This window comes from Corapipo altera, unplaced genomic scaffold, assembly GCF_003945725.1.
Source record: "Corapipo altera isolate COAL_440 unplaced genomic scaffold, ASM394572v1 45, whole genome shotgun sequence".
NCBI classification, from domain to species: domain Eukaryota; kingdom Metazoa; phylum Chordata; class Aves; order Passeriformes; family Pipridae; genus Corapipo; species Corapipo altera.
Genome location: NW_020884877.1, coordinates 19,045,515 through 19,065,827, shown reverse-complemented (window position 1 = coordinate 19,065,827; position 20,313 = coordinate 19,045,515). Strand labels below are relative to the sequence as shown.

General features: G+C 50.5%; 2 protein-coding genes across 2 annotated transcripts in view; one reads left to right on the top strand and one right to left on the bottom strand.

Moving 5' to 3' along the window:
- The first annotated feature begins 580 nt into the window (after positions 1–580).
- VIL1 (villin 1) lies at positions 581–8,697 on the top strand. The gene is made up of 20 exons (XM_027637323.1): positions 581–744; positions 3,014–3,115; positions 3,334–3,408; positions 3,545–3,741; positions 3,988–4,096; positions 4,403–4,513; positions 4,611–4,813; positions 5,320–5,398; positions 5,536–5,634; positions 5,731–5,884; positions 5,992–6,092; positions 6,233–6,370; positions 6,500–6,658; positions 6,737–6,916; positions 7,025–7,170; positions 7,268–7,412; positions 7,721–7,909; positions 8,063–8,131; positions 8,300–8,437; positions 8,523–8,697. Exons 2-20 carry the CDS (start codon positions 3,041–3,043, stop codon positions 8,634–8,636), a joined length of 2,481 nt encoding a protein of 826 aa, XP_027493124.1. The 5' UTR covers positions 581–744; positions 3,014–3,040; the 3' UTR covers positions 8,637–8,697.
- Positions 8,698–9,352: 655 nt separating this feature from the next.
- USP37 (ubiquitin specific peptidase 37) overlaps positions 9,353–20,313 on the bottom strand; it is a 35,419-nt gene continuing 24,458 nt past the window's right edge. The window contains exons 19-24 of the mRNA XM_027637241.1: positions 19,559–19,725; positions 17,704–17,764; positions 15,450–15,565; positions 14,131–14,200; positions 13,471–13,609; positions 9,353–12,869 (exon numbers count right to left, since the gene is read on the bottom strand). Coding sequence (XP_027493042.1) covers positions 12,782–12,869; positions 13,471–13,609; positions 14,131–14,200; positions 15,450–15,565; positions 17,704–17,764; positions 19,559–19,725 — 641 coding nt within the window. The 3' untranslated portion in view covers positions 9,353–12,781. The remainder of the gene's footprint in view (positions 12,870–13,470; positions 13,610–14,130; positions 14,201–15,449; positions 15,566–17,703; positions 17,765–19,558; positions 19,726–20,313) is intronic.

The following is a 20,313-nucleotide window of genomic DNA, read 5'->3' as shown; positions in this document are numbered from 1 at the left end:
TAAATCCCCCTGGGAAGGGGGAATGCTGCAGGTCAGTGCTGGGGGAGCACCTTTGGGTTGCTAGTTTGAGATTTCACTCCTTACCTGGTAGCAAGGGGGACACCCTCATGCTCCAGGGCAGCCCCCCCAGGCTGCCCTGGCATCTCCATCCTAATTCCTTCCCCCTCCTCCTGGGAGAATGTCCCTGGTGCCACGGGGGTGGGTATCCTGTCCCTTAACAAGAAGGGGGTAAATTTACCATGGGAGCTGTACACCTCCCCCCCCTCAGCTTTAGGGCTTCAGTTTACTCCAAATAGGGTGTCAGGCCTTATTTGACTGGAGAGCCCTTGTGGGGGGACTTGTGACACGTCCCCCCCCCCCCCCCACACACACACCCCCGCTCCCCAGGCAGCCTGCTGCCAACGTGCAGGCACTGGGTTGCTGGGGGAGAGGTGGGGGTCTCTTAGCTGCCCCCCCTATGCCCTCATTGGCCCCCCCTATGCCCTCATTGGCCCCGTGCCTCCCCTCATTAACGAAGTCTCTGTCCTCCCTGATGGCTGCGCTAATTATTGAGTTCATTAGTGACCCGGCTGGGAGGCCCGGGGAGGGGCCGAGCCTGCTGGGGCTGGCATGCGGTCTCCCACCCCTGTGCCACACTGACGGACATAGCCCTGGGACACAGCCACTGAGCGGAGACCGACCATCTGGGCGTTACACCCCACCCAAAACTCAGGCCCTCACCCCCACTGGGGGTTCTGAACCCAGGTAAGGGTCCCAGGTATGGGATACTCATGTGGAGTGCAGGGGTGGGGGGGCAGAGGAGTGGAGAGCAGCAGTAGAGCCCATCCCTGTGCTATCGGGGCTCCCCCTTGTTTGTGGGTGACCTGCCCCCTGTTCAGCCCATTGTCATCACTTTGGGGATCCTTGGAGGGGGGACTGTCAGGATTTGGGGCTCACAGCAGCCCAGACCTGGTGCCAGGGTGACAGCAGAGTGTGGGATGCCCCCAGCACTTATGGCCAGGGGTGCTGGCTCAGCAGGGCAGCCGAGATAAAGCTGTGGCAATCCTGCAGGGCTGGGGAAGAGATAAGAGCGGATAGGAAGCCTGGGGACCTGCCTGCTGCTGGCACTTCACCCTCCACCTTTATGGTGCCCCAAAACTGCCTTCGGGTCTGGGAGCTACTGGGCAGGACTTCAGTCTCCTCTCTGTCAACATCAAGGGCATCATCAGGTACTAATTTTTGGGACGGGGGCTTGGGGGCATGGGACAGGACTTAGCATATCCTGTCCCCCCAAACCTTAGCTCTATGTCCCATCCCTGTACCTCCTTCCCATCCCCAAGGGGACCTCAGATCTGTGGAGCCCCCCAATGCAAGGAGGCAAAGTTGGGAGTGAGCAGGGATCTGGCCTCCAGCTGAGGTGTGGCACAGCCTTGAGACAGTCCCAAGGGCAGGGCAGTGATGTGCCAGGTAGGGGGTGGAAAAGGGATGCTCCAGGAAGCTGGTGCTGCATTGGTATCACTTTGGGGAACCTTTTTAGAGGGGAGGAGACACCAAAAAAACCCCACTGCCATGCTCTTAGTGCTCCATGGCTGGGAGGGTTTGGGGATTTTGCAGTCTGGGGAGTGAAGAATGGCGGTAAAGCACATCCCTGTGGCATCAGGGCACCACTGTGTTTGTGGCTGATGCTCGTGTGTCCTGGTCCAGCCCATTGCTATCACTGGGGAACTTTTTGCTGAGGGGCAAAAAACCAGTCACCATGGGCTGAATGCCAAGGGCCAAAAGAGGAACAGGCTTGGGGAGGCACCAGCATAGGCACAGCCAGCCCGTGGGTAGGGTGCAATAGCACCTGGGGAGGGCAACACCCCATGAGTAACGGGGCTCTCAGGTGCCACGAAGTCTTGGAGGGCCATGGGGACCTTGACTCTGGGCTGTTCCTGCCCTTATATGGTGAATATGGGCTGGGACATGAGGGGACAAAGTCTCCTGGGTGCTGGCACCTGAGCGCTCCGCCTAGGTAGGTTCACCTGTGCCCAGCTCTGCGGTGAAGGTGAGGGGCTGCGGTGGGATGAGGGGACGGAGGGTGGGCGTGGGGTGGACAGTGCATGCCACGGTCACCATCACTCCTGGCACTGGGGTGGCCTGGGCATGGGACTTGGGGACCCACCCGTGCCCCACCTTGGTGCTGCACTTGGGGGGGTGCTACCCCTTGGGTCTGAGGGGTGGGATGTGGGTGCTTACAGGGCAGCACAGCAGAGCCAGGCAAGGTTTTGCAGGGCTGAGGAAACAGAGGCCTCTCTGCTGGGCACCACTAGCTCTCCCTGCCAGCCACCAGCCAGGGCACAGTAGGGCCTTTGCCTGACACCAGCTGCCTGGCCCCTCTGCTTACTCGTGGGGAGCACTGCCAGCCTGGCAGAGATGGCTGTGGGCAACTTTGGCAGCACCAAGGCCGAGTCCTGGCACACTCAGCACCTCTGTGGGGCCAGGATGTGCCCTCTCTGGGGGGCATGGATCCAGTGGGGGATTTGGAAGCAGGGGGGCTGAAGCACGCAGTGTGCTTGCACACGTGTGCATGTGTGTGTGTAAGGGCACCAGCAGTGGCCATGTCATGCTGTGCCACTTTGTGCCAAGCCATGCCAGGACAAGGCTGAGTAGGGCTGGTTCCTGCTGGTCCTGGGGAGGAATAGGCTACTGTAGAGCAGTGTCACCCAGCTGCAGCTGCTGCGCTGTGGGTGCCCTGCACAGCCCTGTCCCTTGCCTGGGTGCAGAGCAGGGCACTGGGGCACTTACTGCTCCTGCCCACCCTGGACCCTGGCGTGGAGCTGTGGCTGCACTGCCAGCTGAGCTGAGGGGACAGCAGCCCTGTTTGTGTGCCCACAGTCCTGACACTGCAGTGCCAGGGTTCCCCTCATCCTGTGCAGCTCCGGCTGGGCTGTCTGCAGAGTGGGCAGGGAAGCAGATGGCACAGCAGGCTGGCTCTGTCCCAGGTCTTGATGACACTGCCTGCCATTAACAAGGGTGTTGCCAATGCTGGTAGGTCCCCTTGCCTGTGGTACCTGTCACCATGGTGGAGCTCAGCGGCAAAGTCACCAGGACACTCAACAAGACCACGCCGGGCATCCAGATATGGCGAATCGAGGTGGGGACGGGGGCACAGCCTGGACACCCATCACTGGGCTGCTTGGGGGGGTCTCTATGAGGGAAGGTCCTCCCCTTGTGTACTCAGTGCCTGTTTTTGGGGGTCTCTGCAGCATCCAGAGTTAAACCCCCCCAGGTTCTGGGGCTGGGGGCAGTGGGGTGCATAGGGCTGGGGTGGGGGGTTCCCCGCCAGGGCTGACATCTCCCTTTCTTCTGCAGAGCATGGAGATGGTGCCAGTGCCCACCAAAAGCTACGGCAACTTCTATGAGGGGGATTGCTACGTCCTGCTGTCGGTAGGGCAGTCAGGGGTCACACGGGGAACTGGGAATGGGCTCTGCCCTGGGGGGACTGGGATGCAGGGAGGGGTGTCTGTGACCAGAGTGACCTGGGGACACAGGGGTTCTTCTAGCGGGGACTGGTGTCCTGCAGACACGCAAGTCTGGGAGCGGCTTCACCTACGACATCCACTACTGGCTGGGCAAGGAGTCGAGCCAGGATGAGCAGGGGGCAGCCGCCATCTACACCACCCAGATGGATGATCACCTGGGCTCAGTGGCTGTGCAACACCGCGAGGTCCAGGGACATGAGAGCGAGACCTTCCGTGCCTACTTCAAGCAGGGACTCATGTATGTCACTCATCCCTGGGGACCCGATCCCACAGTGGGTGATGGTGGGGAGGGGTCCTCTGCATGTGGCTTGTGGGGACACCCTCAGTGGGGATGGGGACAGCCCTGTCCCAGTGGGGTGTGAGAGGTAGGAGAAGGATCTGGAGCTGGTCTTGCTCCACCCATCACCTATGTGGTTGGGAAGGGGACCCCACTGAAGTGAGAAGGGGACACCTGGGGCTGACACTATGTCTGTACTCACCCCAGCTATAAGAAGGGTGGAGTGGCCTCGGGCATGAAGCACGTGGAGACAAACACCTACAATATCCAGCGCTTGCTGCATGTGAAGGGCAAGAAGAATGTGGCAGCGGGAGAGGTGAGTTATGGGATGTGGGGAGTTCCCAGCCACCAACCTCTATGCAAACATACTATTTAGGATCAGGATCAGGCCAGAGCTCCCTCAGACACAGCTGCCCTCAAGCAGGGGACAAAAGTGTGTGCAGGATGCTGCTGCCTTGCCTCAGGAGCAGCTGCACCTCAAAAAGCTCCTCTTGAGACAGGGAGGAGGAATATAGGCTGGAGGTATCAGCACTGAGTGAGGGCAGGCAGGGGCTGTAAAGCTGTGGGGACCCAGGCATCCTGCTGCTTGACACCCACCCCTCCCAATCTCGTCCTGCTGCAGGTGGAGATGAGCTGGAAAAGCTTCAACCGGGGCGATGTCTTCCTGCTGGACCTGGGCCAGCTTATTATCCAGTGGAATGGCCCTGAGAGCAACCGAAATGAGAGGCTGAGGGTAGGGCCAGGGGGTCCCAGGGTTCCCTCCTGGAGGAATGGGGGTGACCAGCCACCCCCTCCCTGGTCTGGGCTTACCCCTTCTCCCCTGGGTGCAGGCAATGACCCTGGCCAAGGACATCCGGGACCGGGAACGTGGGGGCCGTGCCCAGGTGGGCATTGTAGAGGGTGAGAACGAGGATGCCTCGCCAGAGCTCATGAAGGTCCTCACACATGTGCTGGGTGAGAAGAGGGATATTCAGCCGGCCATCCCTGATGATAAAGTGGACCAGGTCCTCAAGTCCTCCCTCAAGCTCTACCAGTGAGTTGCTGGGCGTGAGTTACCCACGGGGGCATTTTGTGTGGTGCCAGAGGGACCCAGCACCCATCTCTGCTACGTCCCACAACTCCTGTCCCCGTGGACAGCCACCAAGAAGGGTCAAGGTCACAGCAGGGGTGGGGATGGGTCCTTTGTGTGCCTTTGAGCAAGAAGAGTCCCTGGTGCTGACAGGATTGGTACCTACTGGAGAGATGCTCGTGCTGAGTGTCACCTTTGTATATGGCAGCAATGTTCCTGGGTGGCACCATCACACCTGACACCCCTTTGTCCCTCCTTGTGGCCATGAGAGAGCTGCATGGCAGGGCAAGCTACAAACCAGATTGCCACCACGGCAGGGCAAGAGTGTCCCTGGGCACCACCTGTGCCATGATCTGGGTGGTGAACGGGATGTGGAGGGGATACCCCCACCAAACCATGCCACCCCAAAATGGGGATGGTTTTTTCCAACCTGGTTTCTAACCCCTCCTTCCTTCTTTTTCTCCTGTCAGCGTCTCCAATCAGAGTGGGGACCTGGTCATTCAGGAGGTGGCGTTTCGACCCCTAACTCAAGACATGCTCCTGCATGAGGTGTGTTACCCCATGGGATGCTTGGGAGTGCCCAATTTCCCTGGCAGCTTTAACCCTTCAAAATTGCCCACCCAATCAGCTTTTCAAGGGTTAAAGTTGCCCCAAATCCTAATTTCTGCTGTTGTCCCCTCTCCAAGGACTGTTACATCCTTGATCAAGGAGGTCTCAAGATCTTTGTGTGGAAGGGCAAGAACGCCAACAAGGAGGAAAAGCAGGGAGCAATGACCACGGCGCTGGTGGGTGTTGGCTTATGGGTTGGCTATGGGATAGCCTGGCACCTTCCTGGGGTGCCAGGCCCCCCATGCCCACACTCTGTGTTCGGATCACCCCAGGGCTTCATCAAAGCCAAGAACTACCCAGCCAGCACCAGCGTGGAGACAGAGAATGATGGGTCTGAGTCAACCATCTTTAGGCAGCTCTTCCAAAAATGGACTGTTCCTAACCAGACTAGTGGGTTGGGCAAGACCCACACTGTGGGCAAAGTGGGTGAGTGTCTCCTTCTGATGCAGCAGGGCTCCTTGATTTGGGATGTAGGGGCTGTGGGGTCCCCAAAGCCAGTGGGATTTAGCTCACCCCTCTGCCCTTCCCCGCAGCCAAGGTGGAGCAAGTCAAGTTTGATGCCACCACACTGCACGCCAAGCCCCAGATGGCTGCCCAGCAGAAAATGGTGGATGATGGATCTGGGGAGGTGGAGGTAGGGTAGCCTTGGAAAAATGCGAGACCCTCTCAGGCACCCCCTGTTCTACACCAGGGGATGCCGTGGGGTTCAGATTCTGCAGGGCAGGGGGATTCACCAGCCCTGATAGCAGTACATCCCTGTCCTTGTCCCACCAGGTCTGGCGTGTGGAGAACAACGAGCTGGTGCCCGTAGAGAAGAAGTGGCTGGGCCATTTCTATGGTGGGGACTGCTACGTGGTGCTCTACACCTATTCTGTGGGGCCCAAGGTGAACCGCATCATCTACCTCTGGCAGGTGAGACCTCCAGGTCCCTGACCCGTGGGTGGGAGCCAGGGATGCTCTGCCTCACACATTACCCCATGGGAACAGCACGAGGGTAGAGGGGGCTGTGATGTGTGCTGAGTGCCCCTCTGCCCCACCCAGGGCCGCCACGCCACCCCAGATGAGCTGGCTGCCTCTGCCTACCTGACTGTCGCCCTGGACCAGAAGTACAACAATGAGCCCGTGCAGATCCGTGTCACCATGGGCAAGGAGCCAGCCCACCTGATGGCCATCTTCAAGGGCAGGATGGTGGTATACGCGGTGAGCACGAGGCTGTGGGGGTGTGGGCAGGCGGGTGACCCTGTGGCATAGGGGTGACCTCCTGTCCCTGTTCCCCAGGGTGGCACCTCGCGGACAGGCAGCACGGAGCCCACACCCTCCACCCGCCTCTTCCACGTGCATGGCACCAATGAGTACAACACCAAGGCCTTTGAGGTGCCCGTCCGTGCCTCCTCCCTCAACTCCAATGATGTCTTTGTGCTCAAAACCCCCAGCACCTGTTACCTCTGGTATGGGAAGGTGGGTACTGCTGGCGTGGATGCTGCCACCCCCAAGAGAAATGTTCCCTGCTTCTCTTCCCCCTCCTTGGCTGGGGCCAGTGAAGGAGCAGCTGCACTTGCTTGGCAGGGCTGCAGTGGGGATGAACGTGAGATGGGCAAGACTGTGGCCGATATAATCTCCAAGACAGAGAAGCCAGTGATTGCAGAGGGACAGGAGCCACCTGAGTTCTGGCTGGCCCTAGGGGGCAAGTCCCAGTATGCCAGCAGCAAGAGGTACCAGTCTTGTCCCTACCACCCTGAGGGGTAAGATGGGCCACCATTCCCCAAGCAAGATGAGCGGCATTCCCACCACCATGTTGCCCCCTGTCAGGCTGCAGGAGGAGAATCCCTCTGTGTCCCCCCGACTCTTTGAGTGCTCCAACAAGACAGGCACCTTCTTGGCCACGGAGATCATAGACTTCACCCAGGATGACCTGGAGGAGAGTGACGTTTACCTGCTAGACGCCTGGGACCAGGTGAGCTGAGGGGCCATGGAGTGGCAGACACACCACTGATGCCACAAACTGATGTTCTGGAGGGGCGTTGGGTGGGGCATGTAGGAGGACTTGCAGCAGCTTGAGGTGGGAGGATAGGAGACTGGAAACTCCCATATCCGTGGCCCCATGATGTTTTTTTCCAGCCCTCTTGCTCCAGGCGTTGCTGAGGATGGACTCCCAGTGTCCTTCCCTGTGGACAGGTCCTGTGTGCCTCCAACCATAGATAGGGCATGGCCCCAGAGGGCTCCAATCTCACCTCAGTGGTGGACACGGTAACCTCATTGCAGGTTTTCTTCTGGATTGGAAATGGAGCCAATGAGTCAGAGAAGGAGGCAGCAGCGGTGATGGCACAGGAGTACCTGCGGACCCACCCCAGTGGGCGCGACCCCGAAACCCCCATCGTTGTGGTGAAGCAGGGTTATGAGCCCCCCACCTTCACTGGCTGGTTCCATGCCTGGGACCCTCTCAACTGGGCTGTGAGTCGTGGAGGGGGTTCAAAAGACCAGGGGGCCCTTTGCAGATGGGACCGGGTGTGGGTCTGGCCCCAGGAAGCATCTCGGGGGTGTGGGTAGCAGTTGGCCTGACTCCTGCCCCTGCCAAGGGGCTGAGCACTTTTTTCCCCTTACCAGGACAAGAAATCCTATGAGACGATGAAAGCTGAGCTGGGCGATGACAGCAGGCTCGGGCAGCTCACCTCAGTAAGTGGCACAAGGGAGAGGGGCAGTCAGGCTGGGAGGGGGCACAGAAAGCCCCTCCCTCCCCTTGGCAAGGGCGAGGAGAGACCCTCTAGTGAGGGGACACCTGGAGCCAACCTGGTGCCTCCATCCCTGGGGCAGCCCCTGATGTGACCCTGCCCCCTCATTCAGGTGCTCACATCCAAGCAAGAGGTCTTCACTGCCTCCACCACCCTTGTCCCCTCCAAACTGGAGACCTTCCCCTTGGATGTGCTGGTGAACACCTCAGCTGAGGACCTGCCACGGGGTGTAGACCCCAGCAGGAAGGAGGTGAGAGAGGGCTGGGGAGCTGCTGGGGTGGGAAACTGGGGAAGCTCCCCCGTGCTTTAGCTCAGCCTCCTCTCTCCTCCCCCAGGCCCATCTCTCTGACGAGGACTTCCAGGCTGTTTTCGGCATGAATCGCTCTGCCTTCAGCAGCCTTCCCTTGTGGAAACAACAGAAGCTCAAGAAGGACAAAGGACTCTTCTAGGGTAGGAGCCTGGGCCCAAGGACAACCTCACCTCCTTATTTTTTATTAAATAAAATCAATTTGGAGAGCAGGGCTGTGTCTCCATCCCTCCCCTCCCAACCCCAGAGCTCAGCCCAGGTGTGGGGCTTGTCTGGCAAAGCAATGGCACACAGAGACACACAGGTCTTGACCGGGTACCAGCAGCACAGGGAAGGACCCCCAGCTCCTTTTCCGATTCCTTCCTTTGCCCTCCCGGCATGCAGAGGTGATGCACACGCTGAGCATGCCCGGGGAGCCAGGACTCTCCCATCCCACCCCCGCGCCTTGTAGCTCCGGGCTAAAGGTCCGGTATACAGCTGGAGCCACTCCCTCCCTTATCGCCTGAACTGCTGAACCGCAGTAAATATGTCCGGTACCAAAGGTAAAGGAGGGGACAGTGTGTGTGTGTGGGGACAGACACCAGGGAGCACTTGTCCTTGCCCCAGGAGGGGAGAAGGGCATCTCCCTTCCACTTGGGATCCACAGGGATCCTGAGAGGCACTGGGGTGTGCCCCGCGCGGACACATTTCTGTCAGGGGGCCGGGATTTGAATGTGCCGAGGGGCGTTGAACACACAAAGAATGTTCCCAGGTAACTGAGCAAAGTGCCAGTGCCAAACGGGAGGCGGAGGTGAGGTGCCCAGCAAGAGGCAGCAGCCCAGGCAGTGCGGAAATAAGGTCCCAAATCAAGAGAGGGTTAATAAAGAGGTTTTAATTTCACAAAAATCTATCTACACATCATTTAAAAACGGGCAGGGGAACCCAAGAGCAAAAACTGTAAAGAACAGAGAGGAACAGGTCTGCTAAAACACAGAGAAAAGCGCTGCTCCACATCAACAGTGTTAAGAACCAGAGTGTCGAGGTGCAGGCAGAAGCCGGCAGCAGCCACCCCGGGGCAGGCAAGGCTGGAGTCTGGCAGCAGACCACATGGACAGCAGCTGCCAGGGGTCCCGCACCCCTCTTTTTCTCTTTGGCGGGCAATTACAGGGATAATTAGCTCCATTAAAAACAAAGCAGATGAGTTATTCCCAGCACTACGTTCCCCATGTGCCCCGTGCGGGGTGAACTGCAGCAGGAAGCGCTGAGCTGGCAATCAACCCTTCCTTGGATGCAGGACAGGAAGGAAGATGCACGGCGATGGTTATCTGTGCTGCACTGAGCAGGAGGTGGAAGGCGATGCCATGGCCACAGGCGTTGGAGAGCCCCGCTCCCTCCTCCTGTCTGTCCCACGCTGCCATTCCAGTCGGGAAACCTTGTCCTTGCCCTGCAAAGGCTCTTTGTGCAGCCCCACTGACCAGGGCTCCCCAGGGACCTGCACACAAGCTCCAGTTCATTGACACAAAAGCTTTGCACCTCTCGGACTAGGGGTGTAAATCAAGAGCAAATTAGCGCAGTCAGACAATGAGGGGATGAAGGGACAGTGGGATGAGAATTCCTTGAGTTCATGTGCTGAATCACACTTGTACTAAACTAGGCTGATTCAGAAGCAAGTAAATATTTAACTGAGGAAGAGCTCGCACGTGTTCAGGGACTGTAACTGAGCTTCACCTCCCTATACCCCAGGACGGGTATTCTACGTGGAAAGGCCAACCTTATTGAACTTGTTGCAGCAACAGTGGGAGCACTGGGAATGATACAGCTGGTGAGCAGCATATCCCTTGAGGATTACACACCCATCTTCCTCCCCACTGCTCTCAGACAGGGACAAAGCTGGCTTCTGCAAGGAAGGGGCTCCACGGACAATCTTGTCAGGGTGAAGGTGCAACTGAGTTGCTGTATGCCAAACAAAAAAGCTTAAATTAATTAATAGATGTCTGCAAATTCTTAATGGCTAGAATAACAGGCAAGAACTTTTCATAAAACAAGGAACACTGGTTTCAAGCATCAGCTTTTGCATCTTGATCCAAACAAAACTAGTTTTAATCAAAAGTTACTGCACTGAAAAATCAGGCAATGTTTGCTTTTATTATAAATTAACTGGAGTGCAGCACCTTGCAAAAACAACCTTGCCAACCAAAAAAGCAGAGCTGACTTCTGATACTACAGGAATACCAGTTATTTACAGCATGAGCAAGGGATGTGCTTGAGGAAAACTGGTTTGCCCTCTGGACGGAGCAGTCCATCACATTCGCAGGGCGATCAGTTCAAAGGACAACTCCCATGTTACCGCCTCTTCCCCTCGCCTGGAATTCTACCAAAATTAGTATCAACAATAGAAAAGTATAATGCTTTGTAATAAATTAACATATACAGCCTCTCGGGCAGCATCTCACGAGATAAATGTTCTGTCATGTCTACAACCAAACACTTGCTCCTAGCTCAGAGACCAGGAAGATGCCACCATGACCTGGGCCCTGGGATCATCACACACAGGGAATGGGAGGGAGGTCAGTCTCTTCACCACACCGGGGTCCCCAGAGTGCTCGGGGTGGGGAGGATACCGAAAGCTGTCACTCACCGCTGCGCACACGGGTGGGAAGAGGCCACTGAGGCAGCAGCACTCCCAGCTGGCCCGCTAGGATAAACTCTAGTGTGGAAGTACCCGTGAAAGGTGCCTGCTGTCTCCTAAATTGATGGTTTTGTCTGCTTTGCTTCAGCTGATTTTATTCCTGAGAAACTCCTAACAATAGTTTAAAAAACTCAGAAACTATCTCAACAGCAAAAAAGGTGATTTTTTTTTTTTTCCTTAAAGAAGTCTTTCACCTCTGGAACTCAAGCTGTGATATCAAAACTAAAGGCAATGACTCTGCTTACAGCAACAACTTCTCTGAAATGAGTAAATACCAGTGAAAGGAAACACCTGCCCCTGCTAAATTAGTGCAAAGGTGCTGAAAAAAAAAAAATGAAGTGGGCTTCTCCCCCCACTGCTGAAACAAACTATAAAAGGAGCATCATGACTCTAAACCCAATAAAAAGCAACACTTCTTTCTAACCATGTTCCATTTATGCTGAACAAGGGCCTTCTGAAAGTTTTTACCTGGTTTAGTTTCACAGTTTGAGCGCCCTGCACTCCTCAGAAAGGAGAACAGAGGCATAGCTGCAGTACAAAGCCTCTTACCCTGGAACAACACAAGATCAAGGAAAGACCATGGTTCAGTCACAGAGCGATTCAAGTGCCAGGTGCTGCGTTGCAGACCCTTTTCCCATCATCCTCATTTCATGATGATCCAGGCCTGAGCAGGAAGGGCAACACCAGAGCGCTCTTTCCCTCCCAGAAGATGCACAGCAGCTGTCACTCACCTCCTGCCACTGGTCTGTCTGCTCCAGGTGTTCAGTGACTCTGGAATCACACCAGAGCAGCATTAAGCAACATAACTCCAGTGAGAAACACAGCACACCCAACGAGAGACCTCGCCTCTCCAAACAGTACTGATGCAACAACCTCATGAAGAAAATGAAATCATATAATAGAACTTGTAAAACAAAAAAAGAAATCACATATATAATGTCACATCTAAATGAGGATGACAGTGAATGGTGTAAAAAAAACAACAGAGCTGCCACCAGGTATCAATACATTCCACAGCACCGACAGTTTGTTTCCTGGAACCGCATGTAAATAGCAGAGCACTTACAAACCCATGAATGTCACAACGCATCAGCTTGAGTGATTCCAAAATGCCTGTTAGCCAGAGGACTGGCAAGAGCCTACTCAGCAATCGGGGCTTCCAGTGAATATTACTAACACAACACACGCCAGGTTACAGAGTCTATTGCTTAAATTGCTCTTGGAGAAAGAAAAAAAAGCGCCAAGTGATATGTAAATCTTCGCCACTCACGTCTCACAGGTGAATGGGCTTTTAAAGTCAAGTCTCTTTTTGCACTATTCTTTAAACCAGTTTATGAGCAGCTGTAGTCTCGTGGCTTGATGCAACTCTTTAAGGCTCCATGCTGACAAAATTATTCGAGAAACAATAAAAACTTCACCACAGGAGGATCGCTCTGGATGTCAAGGTTTAAACTCATAGTTCAGGCCCAGGACTTGCACAGATGGTTCAACAAACTGAGTGTCCCATATTTCTGTCTTTTGTCTCCTGTTTTGGCCCTGAGGTGTTTGTTACTCCTGCGTTGTCTGGCACAAGTTCAGAATCTTCCTTGCTCCTCAGGAGGAACAAGGTGTTTTACTCTTCACAGAGGCTGACGAACTGATCTTCCTACTTCCATGCTAAGTGGTTGTGCATTTTTTTCTGTTTCTAGTAACTCATCGAAGATATCCCTAGAGGAGAAGGAAAGACCAACAGTGAAACTTACTTACAGTAACAAATTGTTACATAAGACAGCCCTGAGGGAACCAGCAACTGGATTTAATTCACAAACTCTAGCATCATGGATCCTGGCAGAGAAGTGCCTTATCTGGTGTCTCCAAGCACCAGTAAAGACAGAAGAGGAGACAACCCCCCCTTCTTCAGTTCTGTGTGCCTGAAAAGATATCATTTCTATTCTACCTACAAACCTCATTTTGGCTGTGTCCTGAGATGATCGTGGCTGCAACACCACAGTTGCTAGGAGCAGGGATGAGGGCATTTACAAATATCACAACACTTAAGGAGAAAAGCCCAAGCTGCATTATGATTCCGGTTGCAATGCATGCACATCTGAGACACTGAATCCCCTTCTTAAAATATGATTTAATGCATTCCTTAAAATCCTATGTATTACTGGTATACAATCTTACACCTCCGAACGCAAAGCACTTCAGTTTTGTCATTCCGGATAGTTTTCATCCCAGCAAAGAGGACTAGAGGAGGAAGAAGAGAAGCCTTCTGCCTCATACACATGAGGTAATTACTAGCACCAAACTTCCCCAGGACACCTACTTGTGCATGTAGAAGAATATGTAGCCGCTCCGGTCTCTGTCACATTGAACGGTGGTCTCAAGAGTTCTAGACACTTCCAGGTCATTGTAGGTGAACCAGGACTGCTTCTTGATATCATAGACATCACTGATATAATGACCTTAAAAACAGAGAATCGTAGAATGGTTTGGGTTGGAAGGGACCTCAAAGATCACCCTGTTCCAAACCCCATGCCATGGGCAGGGACACTTTCCACTAGACCTGGTTGCCCAAAGCCCCATCCAACCTGGCCTTGAACACCTCTAGCGATAGAGCATCCGCAGCTTCTCTGGGCACCTTTCTTTCCATGCTGCAGTTTGACCAGTAAGCTGGTTAGCTACATACCCTGCTCCAGCCATCTATGTCAGATTTAAATGCTGAAAGACCCTTCAGATCCGGGTCCCTCCATCTTTCCCTCAATCAGCTGGTAACAAGCACAAGCAATTCCATAGAGCCCATAAGCTGTATGCTTTCCACAGGCACCATGACAGCCTCAACCTGCTCCCCCACCAGCAAGTCATGACCGTAGATTTGCTTTGCTGCCTGGCTTCTTCTCTATAAATAATCCTGTTACGGTAATTCTGTATTACAGATTTTTTTAAACTAGATAAGAGATGAAGAATAAAATATGGTATCTTTTACCTGAAGATGATGTGCTTCCAATATGGCTGACAATGCTGATGAGACGATAAGAGTGAGGAAGCTCTCCTGTCTGAATAAAAAAAACCAAACAATTAAAGCTTTTAGGCATTTGCTTTACCATGTATCTTATAGATAAGATGATTTGTACCTGTGATACCAGCTTTGGCTACCGTATACAAAGCTGCAACCCAACCAAGGATTACAGAAACAGACACCCTGGTTCACACCAAACAAGGAGTCCTTCCAGAAGTGGGAAAGAGCCTCCCATCTTATTTAATCTTTCAGCAAGCCAATGAACATGCAAACGACCCACTCTGACCTCAGAACAGATGCTGACATGAGCTCTACACTGCATAGTTCTCTAAACAACCATTTCCTGAGCGACTCCCACTGATGTCAGAGTTAATCCACCAAATAAACAAAAAAGCCCAAAAGGAACACCATGCTTACTTCTGAAGTATCAAAGAAATATCCTTGATAATGGTACACAGATTTAACAGCTGATACCGTATATGTAGCCCAAGTTCTCTTGTCCTGCACCTGTAATATCAGTAGACACCCTCTTTGCATGCAGGAAACATGCTCTGTCTATTCACTGGCTTTTGAGAATTTATTTTTTTAATCCTCTCTGACCAGGAAACATTACTGATACTATTTGCTGACAATACTCTTAAAACATAACTCTTAGTTTAAGGGTAAGAAACTGGAAAAAGCATTGTAAGAAAATTAAAACTGGTCAAAGAAACTCCAATTATTTAAACCTTTCCCCCTCAACACAGTACTCTTTCCACTGAGGCAAGCAGGTAGCTTACACAGTGCTGCTGTGTGGAGCCTGAGTGCGCCAGCGGCCAGCAACACAGCCCAGGTTACACTCAGGTGTCCCTAATGGCAATAAGATCTTGCCACAACCTCTCAGTTCTGGTGGTTCACCATCTAGAAGCCCATGGTGCTATGACTAAATTACCATGTTGACTGCAGCCCTCTCCTCTTTCTCTCTGTAAGTAAAAATTTCACAGGACCATTCCTTTATGTGCACTGAAACGTTTCTGGTATAAAATTCAACATTATCCACATCTCAGAAAAACTCTGAAGGTCCCTGCAGCTATTTTTTTATGTTTTGGTTTGTTTTGGGGTTTTTTTGTAATTAAAATAACACAATAAGCCACACTCCTATGGATAGAAATTTTTTATGTTTTCACTTTTGAACATAAAAGACCTTTCTAGTCTCTACACCTGCTCTGTAAAACTACCTCCAACACTAAACCGATGGTAAAGAAGGGACATATTCCTCAGTTGGCTTTTGAAACCATAGATCACACCTCAGCATTTCTTTTCAGCTCCTCTGCTTCAGCTTCTGAATATTCCATGTCAAGAACATCCTCATTTCCAGAGTCTTCATCAGAACCAACGCTGTCCAGGAGAGAGCTGTTAAACTCTGGATAGCATGGAAACAATGATACTGTGTGAGATGCTGTGGAATTCCAACAGGTTCAGAATTCACAACATGTTCAGATATATCTACCACATAAATAGGCACAGTAAAATTTCGAGCTTCCTTTCCAAGGAAAGCAAGAGCTACTGGAATTTCCAAATAAAAACTCTCTCTCTCTCTCTTTCCCAACTTGTCAGAGCAACAGTTAAGTATTAATTTTAGCATCATCTCCATCATACTTTTCCAAAAGGGCACTGTGGCAATGACAGCTGGGTGACAAAAGAGCATTTAAACACTCAGTTGGCTCCAGAGCACCAGGAGGCTGCAGCCAGGAACAACAGTAAGAGAAGTACAGCCGGTCTGGTCAGTGAACTGCAAGTTTCTGCAATGAGAAGCTATGAATTACAGTTTTAACTATAAGTTGCATTAACAAAGTGCATTTTTTAATTAAAACTGGCATCAAAATGCTACTGCTGGCAGCAGGCATCTTTTCATTGTTTTCAATGGTAAGAAGGCTGCTCACCACAGGAACTTCCAGTTTGCTTGGCTGAGCAAAATGCAGGCAGCTTTCTGTAAAGAGCCGGAAGGCACCACTGCTCCCTGTACACGCTGTTCCAAACTTCCTGGGGTTCTGCAGCTACCCAACTAATTTAAGATTTTGTACAGTACTCATTAGGAGAAGTAGCTATGCTTTCACCAATTAAATTAAAGCTATGGAGTCCTGGGTGGATGAGAAGTTGAGATTAACAGGACACCGTCCGGGAATTTTTTCTGGTTTGTTTTCAAGACACTGTAACGCCAGCTATGATGGACATGTTTTGCCAAAGAGATTCTCATACTGCTTGTCCTGTTAAGTCATCAGACACTGGATTAGTATAATCTTCTCGGGAAGTTTATAGATGACTCCCTTCAACTGAGAATCCTTTACTGCTGCTTTCCATGCTTATTTGGGCTGTAAGCTAGACTACAGCCAAGAACACAACCACTTAGGTAGGTCTCTGCATGAAGCACTTGCCATGGAAATTGCTAAATGCCACTTCACCAATGGTCCCAGGATGATTAGTGGTTCTTTGGTTACAGCATCACTGGGATCCTTCATAAGACAAATGCTACCAGCTCTATGTTCAAGATTATGATCATCTCCATGAACTGGCTGATCCTTACTAATGAGACAGTAGCAAGGCAATGCTCTTGTTTAAGCCAAGCGACTGCTAATCAAGAGGATAAAGGATTTATACCCTTGAATTCTTCCTCTGTATGAATCAAGGAAGACCTGAGAGGGACTGGGCACTCAGTCTGCCAGAGCTCATACTAGGGGATGCTTCAATTAGCATTCAACTTACTTCTCTTCAGAAGCCAACATGGCTTCATCCAGTAATGACTGAGGGCCTTTAAAAGTGCCTGAGCAACTACAAGTACTTTAACGCAACACTTCACTACCTCTCCCTCTCCCTCTTTGGAGCAGGAATTTTCTCTCAGTTATGCTTTGCTCTGCCAGATTGTATGAAATCACTTGCATGCCAGCCTCACACAAATGTTAAACAGTGCCTGAGGCCTACCACGCTGTCTGGATTTGGAGAAGACAGATATGTGTTTTGTGTTTCGTTTTTCACTCCCAACAGCTATACCTTGCAGTGAGGTCAGTCTCCTCCCCATCCTGTATCAGACACAATATAGCACTGATTCATTTGCCCAGGTAAGGCCAGTGCATTCGTTAATCAGCACTGAAATAACAATGCAAGTAAGTAATAATCCTTATGTTCTGATTAGAGTCATTACCATGCTGGTTTTTGCAGAGAATACAAAATTTCAAGACCCATTATGCTTTCTCTAGATTAATATTATGTATTAACCACTTATTATATATGGTTCATATGATATATTACACATCACTCTATATAACTCTATACCTAACTGAAAACTCAAGAGACTGAAATAAGCAATTATTCAGATAAAGTTTTTCCTGGCATTTGCTTTCACAACCAAGAAAAGCTGACCGTGAACAAAGCCAAACACAACAATGCTCACACCAAAAGAATATGAATCCCAGCTGTCTTACTGACACTCAGGAGCTACACTGGTAAGCACAGATCAATTTTCCCTCAAAAGCAACACATTGGAAGAAGTTAAGTAAGTTTCACCTTGTAGACTTAATTCCGTGGCTCGTTTGAGGTCATCATCCTCTTTCTGTTCTCGTGCCTCCTAATGGGAAGAGAACAAAACTTAGCTCATTGAGACATTTCACTGTTTAAAATTCTTGTAGTGCTCTTTTTCCATTGAAACTGTGCTGCTCTGGTTTCTACAACAAACTTGACATTGTAAATTAAAGGTTCTGTGTGAAGGAATGTTTGCAACCAGCAAGTCCAATGTTCCTGTGCAACAGAACCTGGGACAAACCTTCATTAAGGCTTGTCAAAGATCCTGAAGTTTGGTATGCAGCAGAGCAAGTCTCTAGTAACACCAAATGCTTTCTCTGGATCATTAATTTGAAAGGCATCTGAATGAATTTGCAACCCTTTGCTAAGGAAAGTTGTCACTTAAACACAAAGCTCCTCACACTTCGGCAAAATTTAGACTTCTGCCCAAAGCCAGCTGAGGACAGAGTCATTAAATCCCAACAGATTTTATTATTTGTAAGCCATTTGAAAGTAGAGCTAGTGGTTCTATGTAACAGGTGTATTCACAAAGACAGGATGCAAAAAGACAACACTAAACAACCAGGTATTAAGAATATTACCATGACCAAGTAGCAAAGAAACCTCAAGTCAACAAACACTTCTAATGTTTGAATAATATCATGCCCCTGTTCCTCCCATCACTCTTGAAAAGCCCAGAGCTACAGCAAGCCAGTCAATAATATTTAATGAGCTGGTTTCTTAATTCAGGATTTGAATGCTTTCAGCACACCTGAATGCAGCACCCCAACTATGTATTTCAAATCAAGACAACCACAGCTACCACATTTCCATGCCCAAGTCATTAGAATAGCAGATTTTTGCTTCAGAACTGTAGCAGAAACAGACTCAAAGGGCAGTTTTACATTATTAGCATGAGGCCTTTTATCTCACTATTTCTAAAGCATTTGGGAATCTTTGTTAAACTACTCAGCATCGCTGAATCAAAGCTACATCTGGCATGGAACACACCAACCAGGACCTCATAATGAGTAATGGGAGAGAAAAATCCAAGAGCCATGGAAACATCAGATCTCATAAGGAAAACCATGACAGCTTTGGTATTAATAGAGAGCAGACAAGGGCACCTATTTAAAGAAAGACCTGGCTAAGTGCTTGATTCATTCCCAGTGGCTTGGTTAAATTTGTGGAAATCAGTTACAGGTCTCGAAATTCAAGTGGAATACAGATGGTTAGCACATAACCCGAGCTCCCCATTCTTTCTAAGTCTAATTTAAAGGATTTGTTTTAGACTAAATTATTTGTGATCCCTTCTCCAATTTACTAAGAGGGAAGGATCACATAAATGCTCAGTTCCTATACTGTTCACTAAGCCCCCAAAACAAGGCCATTATAGACACATCTTTAACCTGACCTAACATGGCCGTTCTTAGCCTTGGCTTTGAAACCTCCCTCTTTCCCCAAGTCTTGACACAACATGCTGCAAGAAACAACTTCCAGGGAAGCTAAAGGTGGGCTGGATCCTCGGTGACAGAGTAAGAGTTTAGTTCTGTTTATCATTGTTTCTAATATAATATGACAAGACAGTGTATAAAAGTGCATGGAAAGCTTTGAGAAATCTGTGGGTCTGTAATGTGATACACAGTTTTCAAAGCACTTACAAAATGTGCCCAGATGTATCCAGTGTCATCACTCTACTGACACTGGAGCTAGAAGAAACCCAAACTTTTCCCCCATTTGATTATCTCAAAAAAGCAGCAGAATGCCCTTGCAGTTACTACCTGAACATAGGCTTTTACTTTAGCTGTCAGGTTTCCAGCATTGAGGAAGGTAACTCAAGGAAGGAAATTTTATTTCTTACTTGCTCTTGAAGGCTTTGAGCCAGTGCCTGCTGAAGTTCTTGTTCTTCCCTCTCTCTCTCCATATCATAGTGCTGCAGCCAGTCAACCTCCCCCTGGGAGCCTTCTGGAGTTTTGTTTTCCTTATTCTCATCAAAATCTTTAGTTATCTCTGTGAAATTGGCAGGACCTGAGGAATCAGAAAGTACAGTTATGCTTTGCTGGGTCTTCTGTTTGTAACCAGCTAATTCCTCCTTAAATCACCACAATCCTTGCAGCACAGTGACATCTATTGACAGGGAGAGCTCACCAGCCATAAAAAACCCCTCACAAGAGTCAAATGGAAAAAGCTCCAAAGCACAGTCTTATAACCATTTTAACTGGCACACAATGAACCATTTCATTAATCCCTGTACCTGTTCTCCTTTTAGCCTTTTATGTTCACTCAGAAACAGCAAGCTGAACTGAAGTAAGAAACCACACACCACTAGGTTTCTGCAGCCAAGAAGCTGACAATTGAATTTCTCTATAAGAAACCCTGGATTATAAAAATTTTCATTGCATATTATACCTTGGAGTACTACAGATGAAGCCACAACTAAAGCCAAATCATAGGCAAGATGGAGGAAAGCACAAACCTCAAGCACTGCTTAAATCTAGCACCGTTTTTCCTTCAGGTAGGAGACTCAATCTTGTGAACACTATGTACAGCTTTCAAGGTGCATGAAGATTATAATTTTTCAGTTCACTTTTAGAGTGAACACTGTGGTAGAAGTGC

What these genes read in the sequence shown, in the direction of transcription:
- VIL1 (XM_027637323.1), top strand. Translation starts at nt 3,041, where the DNA reads ATGGTGGAGCTCAGCGGCAAAGTCACCAGGACACTCAACAAGACCACG. An exon ending in ACCGAAATGAGAGGCTGAGG is followed by an intron (nt 4,514 to 4,610) that starts GTAGGGCCAGGG and finishes CCCTGGGTGCAG; the next exon opens with GCAATGACCCTGGCCAAGGA. An exon ending in GCAGGATGGTGGTATACGCG is followed by an intron (nt 6,659 to 6,736) that starts GTGAGCACGAGG and finishes CCTGTTCCCCAG; the next exon opens with GGTGGCACCTCGCGGACAGG.